A 22,500-nucleotide genomic window follows, 5' to 3' on the forward strand; every position below is an offset into this window, starting at 1 on the left:
GCAGTCCATAAAAGCTGTGAGTGCAGTGCAAGCCCGGGCGTTTTGACCGACAGAAGTTTTATCGAAATCCACTTTCTAGGTTATGTTTTCATCATCAATCATAATTTGTGTTAAGCTCAAAACATTTGTTGTTCCCCCCCCCCCGATGGTTTTGTCTTTGAACAACGATGGCTACTTTTGTGCCGCTGGGTTTCAGTCTCTGTGTGAAGCTTAGATGCTGCCCAAATGCTGCCTGTCGTTTCTGTGTATCTCACACATGCTCTCTGTGACGTCCCCCGCTTTGGTGAAAGGGAGTTAGAGGGGAGGTGAGGAAGTGCTCAAAGCAGTGAGCGCTTGTTGGGAGATTAGCCGAAATTTGCTCCTCCGTTTTTCTAATCACGTGACAACGTGGAACCACGCCCCCTGGTGCCTCACACTCACATTGCAAGGGATACATTTACACATTATTACATTACAGTGGTTATTCAAAGCAGAATACTATCTCCGGTTTGGAAGAAGGATGCGTTTGTTAACGCACAGCCAGGGATAATCCAGCGCATGCAGTACTTGAGGAGCAACGCACTGACGTTGCAAATACTATAATCTCCGTTCCAGGAATTGTAAATGTTAAAGAGGGTTGGGGTGGGGGTGTTTCATTTCTTCATGGTTTATTAGGGATGCTCCGTTTGATAGCTGAAGTCTGACGGGGTAGATCACCAGTCTTTGTTGGTGGTGATACTGGCCTTCTCAACATGCCTCTTGTCAAAGAGCGCCAGTTGCCACTGATGCATGCATGTGTATCGATGCCTTATTTATGCATGCATTTAAGGATGTGTGTTGGTGTGTACACATGCACGTGTACATATGTTTTGCATGCTTGCGGGTCGTAGCGCCTGCTGACTCCTCAATCTGTCCCACTTCGTGTCCGTCCCCAGGAGATGAAGAGGCAGCCCGCTGGTCTTCCTCAGCACAATGATGGATGGAGAGAGAGCAGAGCTGGGGTGTGAACTGCACCTACATGAAGGCCTGATACACAGGGCGAGAAGCAGGTACTGGCTGTGTGTGTGTGTGTGTGTGTGTGTGTGTGTGTGTGTGTGTGTGTGTGTGTGTGTGTGTGTGTGTGTGTGTGTGTGTGTGTGTGTGTGTGTGTGTGTGTGTGTGTGTGTGTGTGTGTGTGTGTCCCTGTGGGTCTGCACGTGTGAGCGTGTGTGTGTGTGTGTGTACATGTGTGTGGGTGTGTGTGTTTGTGTGTGTCATTGTGTGTGTGTGTGTGTGTGTGTGTGTGTGTGTGTGTGTGTGTGTGTGTGTGTGTGTGTGTGTGTGTGTGTGTGCGTGTGCGTGCGCGTGCGTCGGAGCATGTCAGGACTAGCTTGTGTGTCTCTCTGTGTAAATGAGGGTGGACTGCTTGAGGATGAGACACCCTAATCTGGCTCAGCACTTGTGACGCACAAGCTCCCAGCCAGGCTACAGAAACACACACACACACAATCCCATTACACTGATTTGTGTCCCAAGTGTGCACGTGAGTGTATGTCTGTTACAAAGCAATACAAATAAATCATCAGAGGATACACACACTATACTGTCTGTACACACTATATTTGTATTGATTAAATTCCTATTTATTGTATTTCATGTTGACGACTGCACCCTGCCCATTGACAGGTGTCTCTCCTGAAAGCCAACCATGTAAATAATGCAATACAGTCTTAAAGTACTGTATCAGGGCTTTCTTCAGTAGCTGTAGCGAATAGACGAGATATCCTGGGGAGAGCCGGAAACACAGTACGTAATACAGTGTTATTGTGGGATGAGAAAGTGACCAAGTGAATGGAGGACTGAGAGAGCTTCAGTGGCGCTAATCTCTAAGTGCTGGCCAAACCCCATTAGCCAGCTTTCATCTTAGTGTGTGTGTGTGTGTGTGTGTGTGTGTGTGTGTGTGTGTGTGTGTGTGTGTGTGTGTGTGTGTGTGTGTGTGTGTGTGTGTGTGTGTGTGTGTGTGTGTGTGTAGTCAATCATCGGCAGTCATTCTTCGAGGAGGCGCTGCTATTTGTATCCGTGAGATTTGTTTGTTTGTGTGTGTGTAACTTTATTTTGCTGCTTATTTTGCTGTACTTCGTCTGATGAATTATGTCTGATGGTTCATCTTTTGGATTTAATTACGTGCGTGCATGTATGCTTACTGCATTTTGACAATCCTTTGTCTTTAAAGAAAATCTAGGAAAAATATGGTGTTTCCCCTGGACCAGAACTTATTTATTTTGTGATACATTTTTTATTTTATGATTTATGCAACAAACAGATAGACATAGAAAACAATTAGGCACATGCACAAATAAGACAACATACTACATTTGACCTAAACACAAATAAGACAACATACACCAATAAGGCATAAACGCAAATAAGACAACATTTGACATCAAACAGTTACGCATACACAAATGAGAACACACAACATTAATCAACACGCTCTCCCCGCCCCCCCCACACACACACACACACACACACACACACACACACAGTTCCTGGACAGAACTTATACTAATACGAATTTCCATAACATCCACATTTATAAACACTGATAAAGAACACAACAAACCATGAATTTAAAATGTATTTGAAATTTATTTAATTCATCAAAAAAGAACATCACAGCAATAATCCAAAGTGCTGAGTGTAACGTAAAGTTTCCCCTCATTACGAACTTGCGCACTATGAACTTGTAAAAAGGATGTAGTAAGGCCTCACACTCACCATGTCAGCTGGACTGGGGAGTATATTAAGTACACTGAACAACAGAATCAAACCACAGCAATAATCACATATGCTTAGTGTAATGTCAAGAATTCTCCCCACCTCATTGATTATGTATAACTTCCATAATAACGCTTTTATATGAACAAATATGTCCCAAGCTCCTTTCTGTTTCTCATCCCATTTTTCAATTCACAATCTCTTACCCCTTCTGACATGCTATGCTACCTGACATGCTATGCTATCTGACATGCTATGCTACCTGACATGCTATGCGGACCAGACATGCTATGCTGACTTGACATGCTCTGCTATCTGACATTTGGTATATTTTCATCCTAAATGTTTTAATGGTCGTAAATCGTCACATTTCTCCATTGTTCAGTAATTTATTTTTGAGAGGCTGTATTCAATAGCTCTGTTCTCCAACGTTTTACCTGTTAGACAGAGTTCTCCTTGCGTTCGACAAGTTTTGTAATAATGACCACCGGTCAGAAACGTCCTGACTTCGAATCTGAAAGTTTTTGCCGTTTGCAGGGGGGTAGCTTGGGGGCTATGTGGGGCAACGGCCCCCATTGCTTAAATATAATACTTTTTAAATCTTAGATTTTCTTATAATAAATAAATATTGCAATTAAAATGCTACGGTTTACTTGAATCAATTATTGTCTTTCTGTCACTTGCACTAAACAAACCTCCCTGTGTCGTGTTAAGGTCCCGAACCCCCTCCCATAATCATGACACATAGCACATTATCCAAGCACCCATTCCAATAACATGGAATTATCAATAAGACATTATTAGTGTCCATAGGAACTTTTATTAAATCCATTGTTTATGGCCTGACGGACCGCGGGAAAACCCCCGCTCTGAGTGTCACGTCTCGTGAGTTTTAAAATATATGTTTCGGACAATCAAGTGCCATCCCAAAATAAAGACTGGCCTGAGCTGGCCCCCCTAGAAATAATGTCCTGGCTACACCCCTGGCCGTTTGAACATCATTTTTTTCTTATTTGTAAAGAAAGACATCGGATAGGTCGACTAATGTTCAGTGTAAACAATGCCTAAGTCAAATAGATGACTTGAGCAATGTGCAGATAGTGATTATGGAATGAAAAAAAGCACTCTGATTTTCTTAGGATATAGCCACTGAGGCACAGCGAATCGGCAGCGTTAGGAGAGTGGAGGTTGGGTTAGGTTTGGCCCAAATGCTACGAGGCTGTCGATGTTTAAAAGATAACCACACCCTGAACGAGCGATGAGCCTCGGGTTACTAAAGAGGCCATCGGCGCTATGAGTCCCCTGTGTCTCGCGGCGTGGGAGTGCTGGGGATAAACCGTGGCGGCTCCGTGTAGCGCCGCTGTGGTTTTAACGACGTCGACCGGAGTCTGCCCACGTCGGGCCCAGATGCTGTCCACTCCTCTGCAGTCCAATCAGAACACCAGCCTGATGTCCTCAGGACACCAGCCTGATGTCCTCAGGACACCAGTCTGATGTCCTCGAGAATGTGGTCAAGTCAAGTCCATTTTAATTTCATAAGACCTTAATCACAGTTATAGTCTCAAAGGGCTTTACAGGCCATATATAAATGACACTTCCTGGCTCTTAGCCTAAAGGACTAGGAAAAAAAAAGCCTTAATTAAGAAGGAAGGAACCTGGAGAAGTAAGGCATGTGGTCTCGCTCATCGCTCTGATCTGGGGCGGTGCAGACCTCAGAAGGCACCCTGCTGTGATCCGATGATGAAGGTCGCATTGAATCGACAAGTGTAACGGAGACTCGAAAGATATAAACACAGTGGCCGCAGGTCTAAGTATTGATTTGTAAGGATATCAGGCCTATTTTACAGTAAGGGTGTTATTTATCGTTCTTCCTCATGTTGTAGATTCCCTTCAAATGAGGAGCCATGTAAACGAGCTAGAGAAACACGAGTCAGCAACTAACAGACACAGCAAACAAACTCATGGATGACTTACTTTTCCAGTGTCAAAACCCTGGCTCTCGCTCTGCACATTGCAGCTGAGGTGAACAGACCAGCATAGCAAAACGAGCACTCTTTCTATTTTAACTAGGAAAATTAATTCAAATGACAATAATGAACAAATTCAAGTGTTTCTTGCGATTTCGGAAGACCCTTATTAAACTAGAATTTGTTAGATTGATTGTGTACACCTGTACAATCTCTGTGTTCTGTGCTAAGAGGAATTTTATTTCCGTTGGCATCCATTTCAAGGAAACCCGGTCTGTAACTAATGTCCGTGTTTCAGCCAAACAGATGGCGCTTTATGTTGGTGATATGAGGCATTCCTTCTCAAATGACTAGCAGTTGGTGTCATCTTCAGTAGCTTTTGAGTAAAAAACAACAGTAGTCCAGTACATGTCCCTGGCTCCACGTCCCGCCCTTACCCTGCCTTTATGCCTTCTCCGGAGCCATCTGTCTGGACGGTGAAAGGCTTTGTGGAGTAAGGCGTCGAGATGGATTCAGTGCCCTGCACCAAGCTTCCTGTAGCAAGCAAGTTTGTGTTTGGCAACCCCTGGGCTAAGCTGCGTTTCCAAGTCTCAGGAGGGCCGGACGGCCTCAGTGAGAGGCATGCTTCATTAAGAAGATTTATACCGTAAAGCTGGCCGGAGTTTATTTCCCTGGCGATCCCCTCATAGCCCCCCACATCAGCGCTCTACCTCTACAGCGGCTGCTATGAGTTGGCAGTGGCCTTGCATTCACCAGTGGTGATGCAGAGAAGGCATGATTCCAAGTTCCCTGGGTTCTAGCTGTCCAGGTTATATACTGTGGCTTGAGCCTGCTGTTTCTGCTGCATGGGAGGTCACATTAGGGCCATCAATTGTCCATCGTTTCCGTCCATGCCTCCATTGCACAGATCCATACCTGAATTGTTATTGGCCATCTGGGAGCTCAAATGTGGTTTTGTGTGTGTGTTCGAACAACCTTATTGATAGGACAGTATGCATAAACAGGGGATCGGATTGGTCCTGCTTTGCTTTATGTCCTCTTCTGATCTGTTTCAGAGTAAATCGTACTCATCTCCCTGAAATGTAAATGTGATTTGGAGATTTAAGTGAGTGCATTCTGGTGTCCTCCTCAAGGTGGACGTCTTGAACGTGTGTGTGTGTGTCCGATAACCGTTTTCAGACCCCTTGTCGAGTGTTTCTTACACGAGCGCGGCGAGCTGTCGTATCGTGTCTCCCGCTTGCGACCCGCCTGTGAAACACGAGACCTGGCCGTCAAGACCGGGCGACCAGAGAAAGAGAGGGAACTAGGAGAGGGGAGGGAGGGAGAGAGAAGAGAAAACACTGACAGACAGATGGACGGATAATGTGCTTGTGACTCAAACTCCCCAAAGGGAGATCACTGTCGGGCTAAGTCCCTCTGTCTTTCCACTCCCCTCTCTCTCCTCCCCCTCTCCCCCCCCCCCCCTCTCTCCTCCCCTCCCTCTCCTCTAGTGCTACTCTAGTGCTTCTCTCTCGTCCACCTACCATTTGCCTTACCCCCCAGTTGGATCCAATTGATTCCCTCCTCCCGTCTCGACCTCAAGTCCTCCCTGCCCCCTACTTACCCCGCACCCCTAAGTCCCCCAGCCCCCGCCCCCTTGACTCTAATGCAGTGTTAATGCCCGTCGTGACTCATGTCCGTCTGGCTGAGCGTCCCTTTGTCCTTCTTACATCCCTGTGCCACCGCTCCAGACGGAGGTGCACAGGGGAGGGGTGCTGGTGTCCTGATGACGTCATTCCATCATTCATTCATTCAATCGATGCGAGTCTACACCACCGGTACAGTAACCGTGTGGATGAGGTGTCACTTAATCAACCGGCCCGTCAATTATCCTCCATCCATATGGACATCTGTGTATCAGATGTATTCATAGCTACATCATTCATTCATCAGTGAATGGATGACGTGTTCACTGATAAAGGGGAGGTGTTCATTGTAAAGGTGTTTGCGTTGTCACAGAGCTGTTTTTTCATGGAATAGTATGTATGATGTGTGTGGACGATGGCAGCTTGAAGCAGCCTCACCTGGCCCGAGTCAGAGTGATTGGACTCTGGGGCTGGGTGGGGCGCAACACCTGTTGTACATTTGAGCAATCAATATGCCCAGGTTACACCTAAAGGTCCCATGGCATGCCACCCGGTGGGGTGTGATTAGCCGGTACAAGCCGTTTTGGAAATCTGCCCCTTATGACATCACAGGTGGGCGTATCCACCTGTTTCCAAAACGGCTTGTAGCGGCTAATCACATCACACCTGGTGGCAAGCCATGGGACCTTTAACCAGCCATCGCCACACACACTCCAGGAGATCTCTGGCATGGCAACACGTGGCACCTCCTGCTGTGGGTCATTATACTCAACCGTGGCAATAAACCGGTTCCAACCTCACCACCCTGTCCTTGTTTTGGCGGAGCCCAGTAGAAGACACCTAGGTGGAGTGTATCATGGACATTGCTACAGACGAGTTTCGTTAAAGGGGTGATTTTATACCACCAGGTGTGAGTTTGAATAGCTGTTACAAGCTGTTTGAAAATCTGTCTTTTCCTGTGTTTTAGTGACATCACAAGTGGGCGTGTCCACCTAGATGTACGCTGGATAGATAGATCGACCAGCCTACCCAGTGGACTGTAGCAAATGTTGCTGATCTATCCATCATACATCTATGTGGACACTCCCACTTGTGATGTCACTAAAACACAGGGAATGGCAGATTTTCAAACAGCTTGAAATGGCTATTCACACTCATAATTGGCATAATATCACCCCTTTCATTTTTGGATAATCAAATCTAAATCTGTTTTGTGAATGGGTATGAAGATCTTGATCCAGGGATCCACGGGGAGTCCTGCGGAGGCATGGTCTTCATGGGGACTCTTGCGTGTGAGCCATGCAGTCCTTGTAAACACAACATACTGTGTGTGTGTACGCTTGGCTTAGGACCAAGCATGTTTCACAGCGGCCGCTGGAAACCGCCAAGGCTGTGCTTTGTCTTAATCACTGATTTTCATATTCTTGGACACAAAATCAATCGGAGGCCAAGGCCAAATGAGAAAGCCTGGATTGCCACCAAATGTGTAGTGTATATCGATCCCCCTAGTCTCAACCCAAGCTTCTGTCCTGTACTGGAAGGGATGGCCGCGCCCCTCTCAGCTGAGGGAGGGCCTGGTCAAGTTCAAGGTTCCTGAGACCTTATTCATGTGTAAAGCTTAGTTTGAGTTATATATAAAACATATATATATAACATATAAAATGTGCTGTTCATTCAACACTTTCCACATTTGCATCTGGTCGCGAACCTATGTGACGTTTAGGGAATTTAGCAGACTCTTTTATCCAAAGCGACCCACAACCATTCATACTCCCATTCACACATCGACCGCGGAGTCGCACACGCAAGGCGACAGCCAGCTCGTCGGGAGCAGTTAGGCTGAGGTGTCTTGCTCAGGGACACCTTCACACACAACAAGGCGTTGCCGGGGATCGAACCAACAACCTTCCCGTTAGAAGTCAACCCGCTCTACCTCCATTACGAGCTAAAGCGATTTATTTTTGCCATTTTATGTGTAACGGCCTGAAGGCTGAGATAATAGACGGGGTTGACTTCTCAGAGACGTGGGTTGAGGAGCCGCGGCAGTCAAGATCACCCAGGAAGTGGAGACTGGAGCACCTAGCCACGTAGAGGAGCAGCTGTTAAGTGCGTGCTGGGAGGACCCACTAGGCAAGGCGTGAAGGAACTCCAGTGAAGAAGAGTGTTGGCGTCTCCGGGCTACTGGCCCGGGAGTGCATGGAAAGATCGCAACGATGACAGGATTAATTGCCCGTCCATCTTTAAATATCTCCTTTGATTCCGTCATTCATTAATGCATTCATTCATAGATCCGCTAGGGGATTCTATCAAGTAATTTGTCCCTGCTGAAGGAAGCGTTAGCTCCTGTGAGCAGGGTATACGTTTCATTTGACACAGTCCAGCGATGATGTGAGGGAGCTATCGGGTTACCACTAAGGACTGAAGCCAAGTCTGACGCCTCCTGACAGAGCAGCAGCATGTCTGTGTGTCGGTGTCTGTGTGTCTGTGTGTCTGTATAACTCTGTGTTTCTGTGTGGGTATCTATGTTTTTGTGTGTTTGTCTGTGTGTCTGTGTGTTTGTCTGTGTGTCTGTGCGTCTGTGTGTGGTAAGGTTGAGGATGCTGTCGGTGGATTCTCGTTTCTTTTGGGGATGTTCAGTGTTATGATCAATGAAAAACGTGGTAGTGTGGTAGCACTGCTGCGATAAAGACTGAGCCCTTTTTTTGCTGCTTTCTGACGGTTAATCCACACATCCATGCACACTTAAGCTATGAGTGTCCGAGAAGGTGAAACCTTTCGCTTTCATACAGCAACATGAACACATATTACAGATTTCAGAATGATAGCAAATGATAGCAATGAGGTCTTCATGTTTCCCCCGATCACATTGACATCACCTCGACAGTGCTAGTGGCAAAGCACTAGGTCGATCAGCTAGCTTACAAACGACATGGCAGAATCTCGTCATAGAAGCACTAATTGGTGTCCAATGTTCTTAGCATGAGTAAACCGATAGGAAAAACGTTTTTTATTGCCATTACAGTCGACTATTAGCCTCAGTGGGGAACACTAGATGAAGAGGAACGGCCGTAAGTGTGGCTGGGGCCCATTAGTCTGAAGCCATCAGAGACACAGGACTCACACCAACCCCCAATATCCATAACCCCAGCTGCTGGACGTGTGTCGGTGTGTGCGTGCGTATATGTGTGCGTGTATGTTTGTGTGTGTGTGCATGTGTGTGTCTGTGTGTGTGTTTGTGTCTGTGTCTGTGTGTGTGTGTGTGTCTGTCTCACACGTGCCTGTATAACTTGCTTTATTTGCGTACTAAATGGCACCCTCCCAACACAAAGTGTATGTGCTTTGCAGAGGCAGGAAATGACCTCACCACCACTCACCATTGAAAGGACGATCATTAAAAGACAATAGAAGGCTAATCAATTAAAAGACGGATGTAGAAACGATGTATATGTTTAGTATATGCTACGCGTGAACCTCCTAAGATGGCGCAATTAGATTGGTACACTATCTCGGGACATTGGGTAATATCCCATGAATGAGAAAATCTGAAACTAGGGATATTGTTTTCCTTTGCTAGTAAATAACGAATGAACCGCTAATAAAAAACAAATAAATCCCGGCAAAAAGTGTCATCTTGTTTATTTTTGGGGTGTTCATGTGTAGCATATACAAAAACAATTATTCACGGAGCCTTCGGCAAATAATTGTTAAATATATATATGTATATATATATATATACATATATATATTAATATATGAATGAAATATAACATTTCTAGAGTGTATGTGGTTGACCTTTGGGTGACCTCTGGCTGACCTCTGGCTGACCTCTGGCTGACCTCTGGCTGACCTCTGGGTGACCTCTGCAGGTAAATGGAGGAGGCGGGCCGCAGCCGCTCCCCCTCGCGGCGGACCAGCCGCGTGGAGCAGGTGGTCGGGCGATGGCTGAGGCGCTCCCGGGACCTGGGGAGCCGCTCCCACTCGCTCAGCAGGTGCCGACCGCTCTTCCTCCTGGGTCCTGGGGCCCCCTCGCACTCTCTCACTCGCTCGCTCTCTTTGTCTCTCGCCCTCTGTCTCACCCTCTCTCGCTCACTTTCACTTTCTCTCTCTCTCTCCATAGCACTCATTATTATTTATTTTTTTATGTTTTTTGTATAATCTATGTATGATTGGTATATCCGTCTTCCTCTTTGATTTGGCTCCGTCTCTCTCTCACTCCCTCTCTGTCTTGCTGCCTCTCTTTGTATATATACATATATATGCATAAATATATATATATATATGTATAGATGTATAGATATATACATGCATGAATATGTATACATACATACACAATTAAATTAAACAAATGTGGACATTCATTGTTAAGTTCAGCTTGATTTGACCATTGTCTGCACAAATATCCACAAATAGTTCAGTAATGAGCAACGTATAAATAATCATTCAAAACATACTAATTTCACTATACCAACACTATCAGATACCACTAGGAGGTTCCACGGCGTTGACTCTCTGAGTGACTGACTGGCTGCTAACTGATTGTCTGACTGACCGTCTGACTGTCTGTCTGACTGTCTGACTGACCATCTGACTAACCGTCTGACTGTATGTCTGACTGACTGTCTGACTGTCCGTCTGACTGTCCGTCTGACTGACTTTCTGACTGACTGTCTGGCGTCTGACTGGCTGTTCTTTATCCAGAGACAGGGTGTCGGTGGACGGGAAGAGCGGGGAGCAGGCGGGCGACCAGAGGAGCTACTCCTTCCGCTTCACGGTTCAGATCCAGAGGAGCTCGGAGCTCAACTCGCACGGTCTGAGCCTGACCTCCCAGACGCCCATCCTGGTGCAGGAGGTCGCAGCAGGTAGGACCCACACGGAGCACTCTGTCTACCATCCATTGATCGAAGGTTTATCCAACATACGACAGTGTTATGAATGGTAAAAGGACCGCAATTTATACAGCACTTTTGTAACCAGTGGCCACTCAAAGTGCTTTATAATATCGCCTCACGTTCACACGTTCACACACACATTCACACACCGACGGCGGTGCCAGCCACGCAGGGCGACAGCCAGCCCGTCGGGAGCAGTCAGGGTGAGGGTGTGTCTTGCTCAGGGACGCCTCGACACTCGTTGTGTACTTTGCGGACCACAAACCTTGTTCTGACAACCCAGGTACCTTTTTTAAAGTACACCTTTACTTGAGAATTCACACTGGCATCGCTAAAGGAATGTTCTCTTGTTTACTAAATGGGAACCTGTTTGAGGTAGCACAACATTTTCAAATCAAAGCATTATGCTGTGATCCATTTGTAACTACGCCTATCCGTACGATTCGTAAGGTATAAACCTCCCAGCTTTCTTGCGGTATTTCACGGAGGAACGCCTCCTTTTGGGCGGTCCCACCCGGGATTCTGAAAGTAGACCGAGTTCAGTGAGGCTGACCCTGCGACTCAACCACAAAAATGGCTGCGCCCGTAAAGAGATTTTTTTTTGTTTATTTGTATCACGTTGGTCATACACTTGATTACATTGCTACTTTATTCCGATCACCAATTTATGCATTGCACGGTCTTAATGTGCGTGCAATACAATGCAAAGTTGTGTTGTTAGTTTTCAAGCTGGTTTGCTAAAGAGGCTAATGTAGCTAACAATAACAATGACAAACTGGAACACTAGCTGCAAGCCAGGAAGTGATGTCACGTTCTCGCTAGAGCAGGTTGGGCGTACCGGTGTACCATACAAATGGATCGCAGCATTAGTAAATAGTAAATGTTGGTCTCAATATAGTTTGCGTGTTTGCTCCAACATGCCTGAGGGAGAAATATAGTTTATTATTCAGAAATTAAGCGATGGAAATATATAAATATACGAAAAAAACATACGAAAATATAAGTACACTTAAGTTCTTCTAAAGTCCGGTCACACAGCATTTTGGTGACTGCATGAATTAGTTATTTGGTTCGCTGTCGCATTTTTTTGTTGACTGAAAAGAAACATTGTTAAACAGGATGGGGGGGAGGATTGAGAAGCCTGCATGGCCTTTTTGGGCGATAACGAATGAGATATCAGTTGTGTTGTGACATCTTTCACACACCACCAATGAACTCTGGATGTGAGACGGATGCTACAGGAAATCTTATCTTTGTCTAGAGGCACGTCAAACGGAAGAGAACTGAATGTAAAAACTGCAGCTACCAGACGCAACGCTTTACAACTGAGGGTCCGTTTTTGTCACGACTTGATATTATGTTAGGTGTTACTTTGCGTTGGTGTGTTCTTCTCTTCCATCGGTAAGCAGTCAGCGCTGAAGTCATAGACAGTGAATGGCATCTCTGCCACATATATATTGGAAACATATCGGTATGAAAATGCCATCCTGATAATTAGTAATATGACCAATATTGGGTGTTATAATCAGACAGATCAATAATTGTCAACCCTACACTTTTGTAAATGAATTGCTGTCGACTTAAGGGGGCGATATTATGCCACCAGCTGTGAGTGTGATTAGTCATTACAAGCCGTTTGAAAAACTGCCTTTTCCTGTGTTTTAGTGACATCACAAGTGGGCGTGTACACCTTCATGTATGATGGTAGGCTGGTGGACTGATCTATCCAGCATGCATCTAGGTCAGGGATGGGCAACTTTCATGATAAAGAGGGCCACAATTCTTCATCATCACCATCAGAGGGCCATGTGACTGTGCACTTCAACTAGACATAAACTAAGAGAAGCTACACATTTTTGAATTTGTTGGATATGATTTCCTGTATTCTGGTGCATTTTGGGGATGGCCACTACATACAAAATCATCCAGAATCATAACCTATGTATGGTATGTTGATTGAACCAAAATACATTCATTTCATGTTTTCCATGCTCAAACAGCCACATGATTGGTTAGTATTTTGATTACTGCAAAGGGCTCACATACATCATTATTCAATGATGTCACAAAACTGAAAAACAGTGGCCCAACATTAAGTGCAACAACTCAATGAACTCAAACCCAACAAGCATGATATTCACTTCAGGGCAGTTGTAGTAGTTGTAGTGGCGACTTAAGTGGCAATCTTTCATGACTGATATCTCTTCTAAGCAAACTAGACACATGGGTTTGCCTTTGAATTCTATGAACAGATACTCTGCTTTTCTTCTTTCTTAACCAAGTTTTCTGTAACTCGATTTTTATTTATTTTTATTTTTATTATATTAAATAAAAGTTATGTGCGGGCCTGACTGACTGAGGATGCGGTCCGTATGCGGCCCGCGGGCCGCCAGTTGCCCATCCCTGATCTAGGTGGACACTCCTACTTGTAATGTCACCGAAACACAAGAAAAGGCTGATATTCAAAAGGCTTGTATTGGCCAATCACACTCACACCTGGTGGCATAATATCCCCCCTTTAATGTGACTCTACCAAAGAGAGACACAACATGTCCTTACAAAGTCTCTCCCTGCGCTCTGAAGATACAGAGGTGTTTCTTAGAGGGATTCACAAGACTCGTTGCGTTGGAAATATGAAGCTGCATTATCAGCCAAAATAATTAAATCGTAGCCCTTGGTCAAAAAGGGTAACCGTACCGCATCAAAATCCTCGTTTTTTTCGAATAAAATAGGTGGGAATCTATTTGCTTTGCCTCTGCGTGCCGTTCGACCTGCGTATTATTGGCGTGTCGCGGGGCACTGGGGAGGAGTGTTGCCAGATTGGGGCCGATTTCCTGCCTAATCTGGCAACCCTGGCTGCAGCGCGCTGCAGCCAGGGTTGCCAGATTAGGCAGGAAATCTGCCCCAATCTGGCAACACTGCTGGGGAGAGTGGTGAAGCGGTGTGGATCAGAGGAGAGGGTGAGCCAGGAGGGCAGGAAGGGCCGGCTTTTGGGAATAGAGCCGCTGCGACAGGATGAGAAGGATCAATTAACGGCCGCTGGAAAAGGGGAATGGGTTTAGGCAAGCGCAGGCGGCAGAACCGAGGAGCCTAGGTGAAAAGAAAAAGCTGCGTTAATTATTCGCCGTCTTTAGATGGACTGCATTTACATATATATCGCTTTTCTAACCAGTGGCCACTCAAAGCGCTTTACTATATTGCCTAACATTCACCCATTCAAACACTGACGGCAGAGTCGACGAGACAAGGCGACAGCCAGCTCGTCGGGAGCAGTCAGGTTGAGGTGTCAGGGAATATCCTTAGCCTCATAGCATAATTGCTGTTGTCATTTTTTTAAAGTTCATCTTGTATTTAGCGTCAAAAAGGCCAAAAGATTCAGCACTCTGATTAGATACAGCCAATGAGGCAGAGTGAATCAGCAGTGTTAGGAGAGTAGTTAGGTTAGATATCACAATTTGACCAAAATACGACTTTCTTATGCAATTAATGCAATGAGGCTAACGATGTGAGAAATGAGCACAGCGAGGGCCGTCCTTTTTTATAGCACAATTAAAACGGATATATTCATATGATGCAAACGCTGAAGAGATTCTCCTACAAGCGGTTCCCGTCAGCCTCTCTCCCTGCTGTAAGAAGCTGTGGTGGGGTACAGAAGTCTGCCCGGTCCCTTTGGAGCACTCTAAAAATAGATTACTTTTGGCGGTTTTGTTCTAAAAAGTGCTTACCAACCGCCTCTGGAAGAGGCTCTCGCGTTTTAGGAGATGTGCACAGCTGATGTCTCTCTGTCTTTCTTTAATGTGCCAATCTACCGTTTGCCTCAGGGCTTTATGTCCTGATTTAAAGTGTTTCCTTGTGTACTGCGTTCAGTGATGAAAGGTGCAGCTATGCATGTGTAGATTGATTCATTTATTTTAATCTTACATCTTACTGCTATTTTAGTCGTTTAGTAGTCGACACTTCTGTCCAAAGCTCCCTTCAGGGTGTACAGATATTACATTTATGAATTTATTTTACATACATCTTACGACTATTTTGGTCTTTTGGTAGTAGAAACCACTTTTAAAAGAACCCTTAAGGGATTACAATATTTTATTATTATTTTACCCACTTATTACTATCAAATTATTACCAAGTGATTTGATAGTAGAACACTTTATTCCCAGAACACGGAACACAGATATTTAATTCATTAATTTATTTAACACACATATTACTTCTATTTTAGTCACTTAATAGTAGGAGACTATTTCCTTTAGGGAACACAGATATTTAATTCATTATTTAGTTTTAACTACATATTACTACTATTTAAGTAACTTAATAGTAGGACACTATTCCCTTCAGGGATCCCAGATTCAGGCGCGGGGGGAGGATTCCTGCTGCAGTAGGCCGGGTCGGCTTAGCTCAGGAGGAGCAGGAGGAGCAATTGTCTCGTAACCGAAAGGGTTGTAGTTCGATCCGCAGCTCCTCCTAGCTGAGTGTTGATGTGTCCCTGAGCAAGACACTTAACCTTAACTGCTCCTGACGAGCTGGCTGTCGCCTTGACTCTGCCGTCGGTGTGTTAATGTGTATTAACCGATGTAAGTCGCTTTGGGTAAAAGCGTCTGCTAAATGTCCTTATTTTAATTGTAGTCCCTCAGCTGGGATGGGGCCATCATAGTCTCTGACCCCCCAATGTTCTGGTTTAGGGCAGACAAGAGAGATACAACCCATTCCTTCACTTAAATTACATATGAAACAGGCGCCATCTTTTCAATCAAATCTTTCAGATGAATATTTAATAACGAAGTCAATGACACCTATAACATCCAATCAACAACAGGTTGGATTACAAATACAGTCTATCGATCAAGTCGATACGTTTATAAAATGTTTGCGAATTTCCATGGCTCTCTCTGACATTATTCTTCCACAACTGGATGTACAGAACAAATCCATTAATACAACGTAGTTTGAGGTCTGAACAACACGGCCCACGTTAAACCTTGGCCGTGCGGCCGTCTGTGTCTATCAGGACAGTCTGCCACGTCGGGCCGATGGCAGAGTTCAAGGGCCCGTTTGCCCCAGGCCCCTGAGGGCCGCTGCCTGGCCCTCAGGAGCCTGTCTGGGGCCGTGTCAGAGCCACAGGCAACACACACTCGCGCACACATACACACATACACACACATGCACACACGCACGTACGCCAACACACACATGCACACACGCACATGCAGTCACACAAGCACCAAAGTGCGCACACACAGACGCACATGCACAAACACACAGACACACGCACGGCGCTCGCACATCATACACACATACACACCCGCATGCACGCACACACACACACACGCACACATGTGTTGATTGTCACAGGTTCACACATTCACCCACACCTGACAATGTATTTTTAACCTTTATTTTGAAAACCCTTTGATGCTTTATTATTACGGTCTGGTGAGGGATGAATGTTTTTGTATATTGTGCGCTCTGACAGCGTTATCCAGTCATGAAAATAAATTGTCAGTTGTAAAAGGAGGCTTTTGATGGGGCTATGAGGATGGCCACTCGTCCTTGACCAGGAATAGGCAGGCAAGGAGATGGATGGAGGAGTAAACAGAGGGAGGGGGGGGAGGGAGGGGGGAGGCAGGGGGAGGGAGGGGTGGACGTACAGGGACGCTATGATTTCCAGTTGAAGTACAGGACGAGGTCAAAGAGGTGGCATAATGGCCACACACAAACGAGCCTTCGAGGGCTGATGTCACGCCTCAGCACGTCTCCCTCTCCTGGAGACGCCCGCGTTGAGGCGCGTTAGGTTCAGACCCCGGGCGACGGCGTTGAGGGTCGTCTCCGGAGCCGACTCCGCCCACATCACACCCCTCATCCCGCCCGACCTCCACTATGCCCATGAACGGCGTCCCTTCGTCTGCTCGTTGAAGTCGTACTCTCTGACTCATCGTTACCATGGAAGTTTAACTACTAAACAAAACTACTACAGCCACAGAGTACCGAGTTGTAGCAAATTAGCGTTTAAAAAGAATAGTTTGATAGTTAAATGGAACAAATTTATACAGTGCATTTCTAACCAGTGGCCACTCAAAGCACTGTACAATATTGCACAACATTCACCCATTTATGCACAAATTCACACACCGATGGCGGTGTCAGCCACGCAAGGTGACCGCCAGCTCGTCAGGGTGAGTTGTCTTGCTCAGGGACACCTCTACACTCAGCTCGGAGGAACTGGGGATCGAACTAGCAACCTTCCGGTTACCAGCCAACCCGCTCCTAAACCACACTCACTTTTCACTGCGTCTGACAGCAGAGGATAGGTGACGCTATGTTAAGTGTGTGGTTGAAACATCACAGCATGCAGCGGTTGCTCTGCTTGCATATAGCTTGCATATTATAGGTGTCTCTGTGCCGCGGTGTGGGGCGTGTCACTATTCATTTACAAAGAAACCAGAGTGTGAGGTGCCTCAGGAATCACCCTGTGTGTGCACACAGCAGTATATAAAGATAAGTGCTAAAGAGCCCAGGTGGGCAATAGCTTACCTCTCCCACATCAGCTGCTTCTGCTCTCTCCTCCTCCCGGTCATTAGTCACCGTCCGGAACAATCAATTAACTGTTGCGGTGTGTGTGTGTGTGTGTGTGAGTATCATGTAATGCATGTTTAAAAAAATCGCGGTGTCACCATTATGCCCTGCTTAGCACTCAGGACATGGCTGTTAAACTGGAGCATGTACTGGATTGTAACCAGCCTGTGCGTCCGTGTGTGTGTGTGTGTGTGTGTGTGTGTGTGTGTGTGTGTGTGTGTGTGTGTGTGTGTGTGTGTGTGTGTGTGTGTGTGTGTGTGTGTGTGTGTGTGTGTGTGTGTGTGTGTGTGTGTGTGTGTGTGTGTGTGTAGGAGGCCCTGCCGATGGTCGTCTGGTTCCTGGCGACCAGCTGGTGAAGATCAATAATGTGGCCGCGGAGGACCTGACTCCAGAGCAGGCTGCTGAGATAATCAGGTTTGGACCCACTCTTTATACATACATACGGTATGCTGCTCACACACGCACGCACGCTCACGCACGCACGCACGCTCACGCACGCACGCACGCACGCACGCGCACACAGACACACACACAGACGCACACACAGACACACACACAGGCACACGCAAACGCACACACATGCACACACAGACGCACACAGACGCACACGCACCCACATACACAGTGACGCATCCGTTGTGGTGGGACGGCCCAGTGACCTTTGACCCCTCTGACCTTTGCAGGGAGTGTCAGGATATCGTGACCATGACAGTTCTCAGGACCATGGTGGTAAGTGCTCTTTATTTATTCATCTTTATGCATGCATCGATTGACATTTACATTGACATTTAGTGCATTTAGCAGATGCTTTAATTCGAAGTGACTTACGACGGTTCATTCTCACATCGACGGCGGTGTCGACCACGCGGGGTGACAGTCCGCTCGTCTGGAGCAGTCAGGGTGAGGGTTTTTGCTGAGGGACACCTCGGCACTCGAGCTCAGCCCCTCACACTAGCAGGAGCTGGGGATAGAACCAGCAACCTCCCGGTTAGAAGTCAACCCTTCTGAGCTAGGCCGACCCTACGTACATGAATATTTCTTTGGGTTTATTATGGTGATCTTTACCAGATCAGCTCAATATCTGATTCCCGACCACACAAGTCCTAATAGTACTGAGGTAGCATTCATTCTGTGGATACAATTAGAAGAACAAAGTTAACTAAACGGTCTCCCATCACATGGGTTTGAGGGTTGCGCAGTAAAGACAGAAGAGTGCAAAACATCCATGTAAGGCATTAGCAACATTAGTGTTGTTCATCAATCACAGACTACATTCCGTTCCGTTCAATTATATCGTTCAAACAGATCGCATGCTTTGCTTCCAAATTGCAGACAGATACGTGCGCATGCATAGGCACGCACAGACGCACTTGCAGGGCTCGTACATTGTTGTTGCCGTTGTCAACAAACCCGTACATCAAACAGGTCACCGTGGGTAACATTAGGTTCAGGAGCGGCGATTGTAAGCCAAACATGCTTCGACCAAGGTCATCACTCCAGATCTATGGTGACTCACCCGACCCCGAGCATCCACCTCACCTCAGGGAACCAGAGGCACGCTCCATCATCGGATATCAATTTGTTTGTTTGTTTGTGTGAACGATTGTGTGTGTGTGTGTGTGTGTGTGTGTGTGTGTGTGTGTGTACTCACCTAACTATCCAACAGTGGACTTCGGCGTCGTAACACCTTCACCAACAGGGGACCTCCGAGCCAAGAGGGGACATTTTTCAGGTCCCCTTTTGGTCATGCCTTAAATCAACCTAAAAACATGCCTAAAATATTTTGACGCATTTTCACAACTTTTGCCAAGAGGGGACCTGAAAGTGTGTGAGTGTTTAGTCCATACTCTATAGCGCCTCTGCTGGCCAGAGCTTGACGACCAATCCACACACGTCGCTTCAAACACTCCTCTATTACCTGCAGTCATTCACACGTCTGTCAGACTGTAGGGGGCTGTTAAACAGACTACTTAGTAAAGTCTCTTGAAACATGCACACAAAAAAGGCTGAGCTTTAAAAGTTCCACACTTTTTTTGTATGTAGTGACAGGGGTCCACTAATAATAATAATAATAATACATTTAATTTGGATGACACTGTTGGCTATTACAAAATGACACAAGTCCCTTCTTAGATAGCATGGAGCGACATTCACACTCCTTCTTTGATGAAAAGAGGTAATAACTATATATACTGTAAGGGAAAGATAGCAATCTCAACTAATGTAATAATAATTTGTCAAACTTGAATTGTTAGTGTGTTTTTAGGAATAGAATTCTCTAACAAAAAACCTATCTATTCATTTGTATCAATAAAAATGATAAACAAATACAATATAAGGGTCTAGACCTTTGAAATGGTTCAATCCCCAAATTAGCCTTAATTTACCATTTTACAATGTACTCCAGTCCCCGATCTAAAGAAATGCATTTGAATTGTTGATTTGCATCACAGAAAATGGTCCACACTTGTACTGTATGGAATGACAGGGGTCCACTGTTGGCTGATACATAATGACAGAAGTTCTCTCTTAGATAGCATAGAGTGACGTTCACACTCCATCATGGATGAGTAAAAAAATAAATAAGCAAAATGGATAGTTCTTAAGAGGTAATAACAATCTAAATAAAATATGATATATATATGTATATACATAGTGTTATTTTGCAATTAAAGTTGCCCCAACAATGTTGTCATGAACACAAATATCTAAACTTAATAAGGTTTTTATTTTTTTACAACTACAAACTTGTGTGCTTAGTCTACGGTTAAAGGAATGCATTTTATCTGTTGATTTGCATAACATAACTTTTTGTAATGACCGGGGTCCACTGTTGGCTATGACAAAATGACACAAGTCCCTTCTTAGATAGCATGGAGCGACATTCACACTCCTGCTTTTATGAAAAGAGGAAATAACTATATATATATATATATAATATATAATGTAAGGGAAAGATAGTAATCTCAACTAATGTAATAATAATTTGTCAAACTTGATTTGTAAGTGTGTTTATAGGAACAGAATAGTCTAACAAAAACCTATCTATTCATTTGTATCAATAAAAATGATAAACAAATACAATTAAAATACAATATAAGGGTCTAGACCTTTGAAATTGTTCGATCCCCAGCTCAACATGTACTAGTTGAGCTGAGTCCAAAGACACCAAGCATGACACTCTAGCAAATTGTAACATGTATTTTACATGGTACACCTATGGTCTAGGACATGATCTCGGTGTAGCAAGAGGGCGAGCTTGATCTCATTGGACTCAGCTTAACGTGTAGATGCTAAATAACATGTAATTTGTCAGAAATCTCCATCGGGAAGCAAATCTATAGCTGGTCATTATTGATAAAGGCCTCCAAAATCGACAGCTAATTACTACCCTGAAACATATTCAAATATGATCATGTGTGGCACTGTTGCAATCGTCTCGAAACAGATGTCAAAGGACACCTTGTTTGCCCTATTGCACGACCGGGAAGATATTTTCATACTTCTAATGGATTGATTCATATTTTAAGGTTCTCGGAGTGAGACTTTAGGCGGCTGCAGCAGCAGTGTTGAGACGAAAGATGATATCAAGACATTTATAGAATATTCCCATTCACATGATTCTTCGCATGACCTGCATGTTGGAGAGACTGAAATAACCCCCAAAATGAGTAATAATGTAAAAGCAGCCAAGTCCCACAAATTGCTTGAACCATTTATTTCATTCCATTGTTTCGTTGATATGCATTATTGAAAAGTTTCAAGCATATGGATTTAATGCAATATCCACAAACAGTTCAAAATGGTACCATGATATGCGGTCACAGGTACATAGTTATCACCTGACAAACATGTCACGGGTTGAAATCAAAGGCAGTACAAATGGATAAAAATGTAGCTGAAGTTTCAAATGTCTTGTTTATTGTATTAACCAGTTCATTTCTCTTTTGTGAAAGTCACCAAAAGTTCAAAAAAGTTAAACGCAAGGTCACAGGCTAACAGTGGAGCCGTGTTGGGAACCAGCAGCCAAGAGCTTCCATCGAAACTTTCTACCCATGTTAAATAGATTTAGTTGGCAGTTCCTTTTCTGCCCATTCTTTTTTAAACTTGTGGAAGCACTTTGCAGTACTGGGAGACACCATTTCTAACGGCAATGGAGCTAGATTCTAAAAATTTCAAAAGATGCCCAAAGCAAATACCTTTAACCCATAGTTGTGTTTTATCAAATTAAAAATTTTTAGTTTCATTGACCACAAATTGAGCAGAAATATTTTGCATACAAATCTTTAAATAGTTTAACCACATTAAGAAAAATACATTCGTTAATTTTTTTTAATAGTGAAGCCACAAGTTTTGCACATTATCCAAACAGAATACCTGAAATGTTGATATTTTCAGCCCTTTCGGGTTAAAACAAGAGAAAAGGACAACCTAAGAGTGAAAAGTTTGGGTTAGGTGACCTATCGTTCAAAGATGTCCCTGGTCAGGTAGACTAAATAAAAGTGTATTCCCAATTGCTCCAGGACATTTGTGTAATTTACTTGTGAGCTCTCCCTCAAGCCTAGAGAGACATCAGTGTTGAACCACCAACTGAAAGGGGGTATTTGCCATTAGTATGAGTGACAACATTTCATGGCTATTAATTTAGTTCATAATATTTAGCCGATTTGAATGGACTTTTCTAGCAGGCGAGGCTGTCAAAGA

General features: G+C 44.8%; 1 protein-coding gene and 1 long non-coding RNA gene across 2 annotated transcripts in view; one reads left to right on the top strand and one right to left on the bottom strand.

Moving 5' to 3' along the window:
* LOC130380127 (FERM and PDZ domain-containing protein 1-like) overlaps nt 1–22,500 on the top strand; it is a 50,899-nt gene that overhangs the window by 5,767 nt on the left and 22,632 nt on the right. Inside the window, exons 2-6 of the mRNA XM_056587310.1 lie at nt 915–1,028; nt 10,195–10,317; nt 11,027–11,187; nt 18,108–18,210; nt 18,480–18,525. Of these exons, the coding sequence (XP_056443285.1) occupies nt 10,199–10,317; nt 11,027–11,187; nt 18,108–18,210; nt 18,480–18,525 (429 nt within the window). The 5' untranslated portion in view covers nt 915–1,028; nt 10,195–10,198. The remainder of the gene's footprint in view (nt 1–914; nt 1,029–10,194; nt 10,318–11,026; nt 11,188–18,107; nt 18,211–18,479; nt 18,526–22,500) is intronic.
* LOC130379900 (uncharacterized) overlaps nt 20,945–22,500 on the bottom strand; it is a 3,369-nt gene continuing 1,813 nt past the window's right edge. Inside the window, exon 2 of the long non-coding RNA XR_008895170.1 lies at nt 20,945–22,500. This exon is cut by the window's right edge and continues 1,505 nt beyond it. This is a non-coding gene — a long non-coding RNA (uncharacterized LOC130379900).

This window comes from Gadus chalcogrammus, chromosome 3, assembly GCF_026213295.1.
Source record: "Gadus chalcogrammus isolate NIFS_2021 chromosome 3, NIFS_Gcha_1.0, whole genome shotgun sequence".
Lineage (NCBI taxonomy): Eukaryota > Metazoa > Chordata > Actinopteri > Gadiformes > Gadidae > Gadus > Gadus chalcogrammus.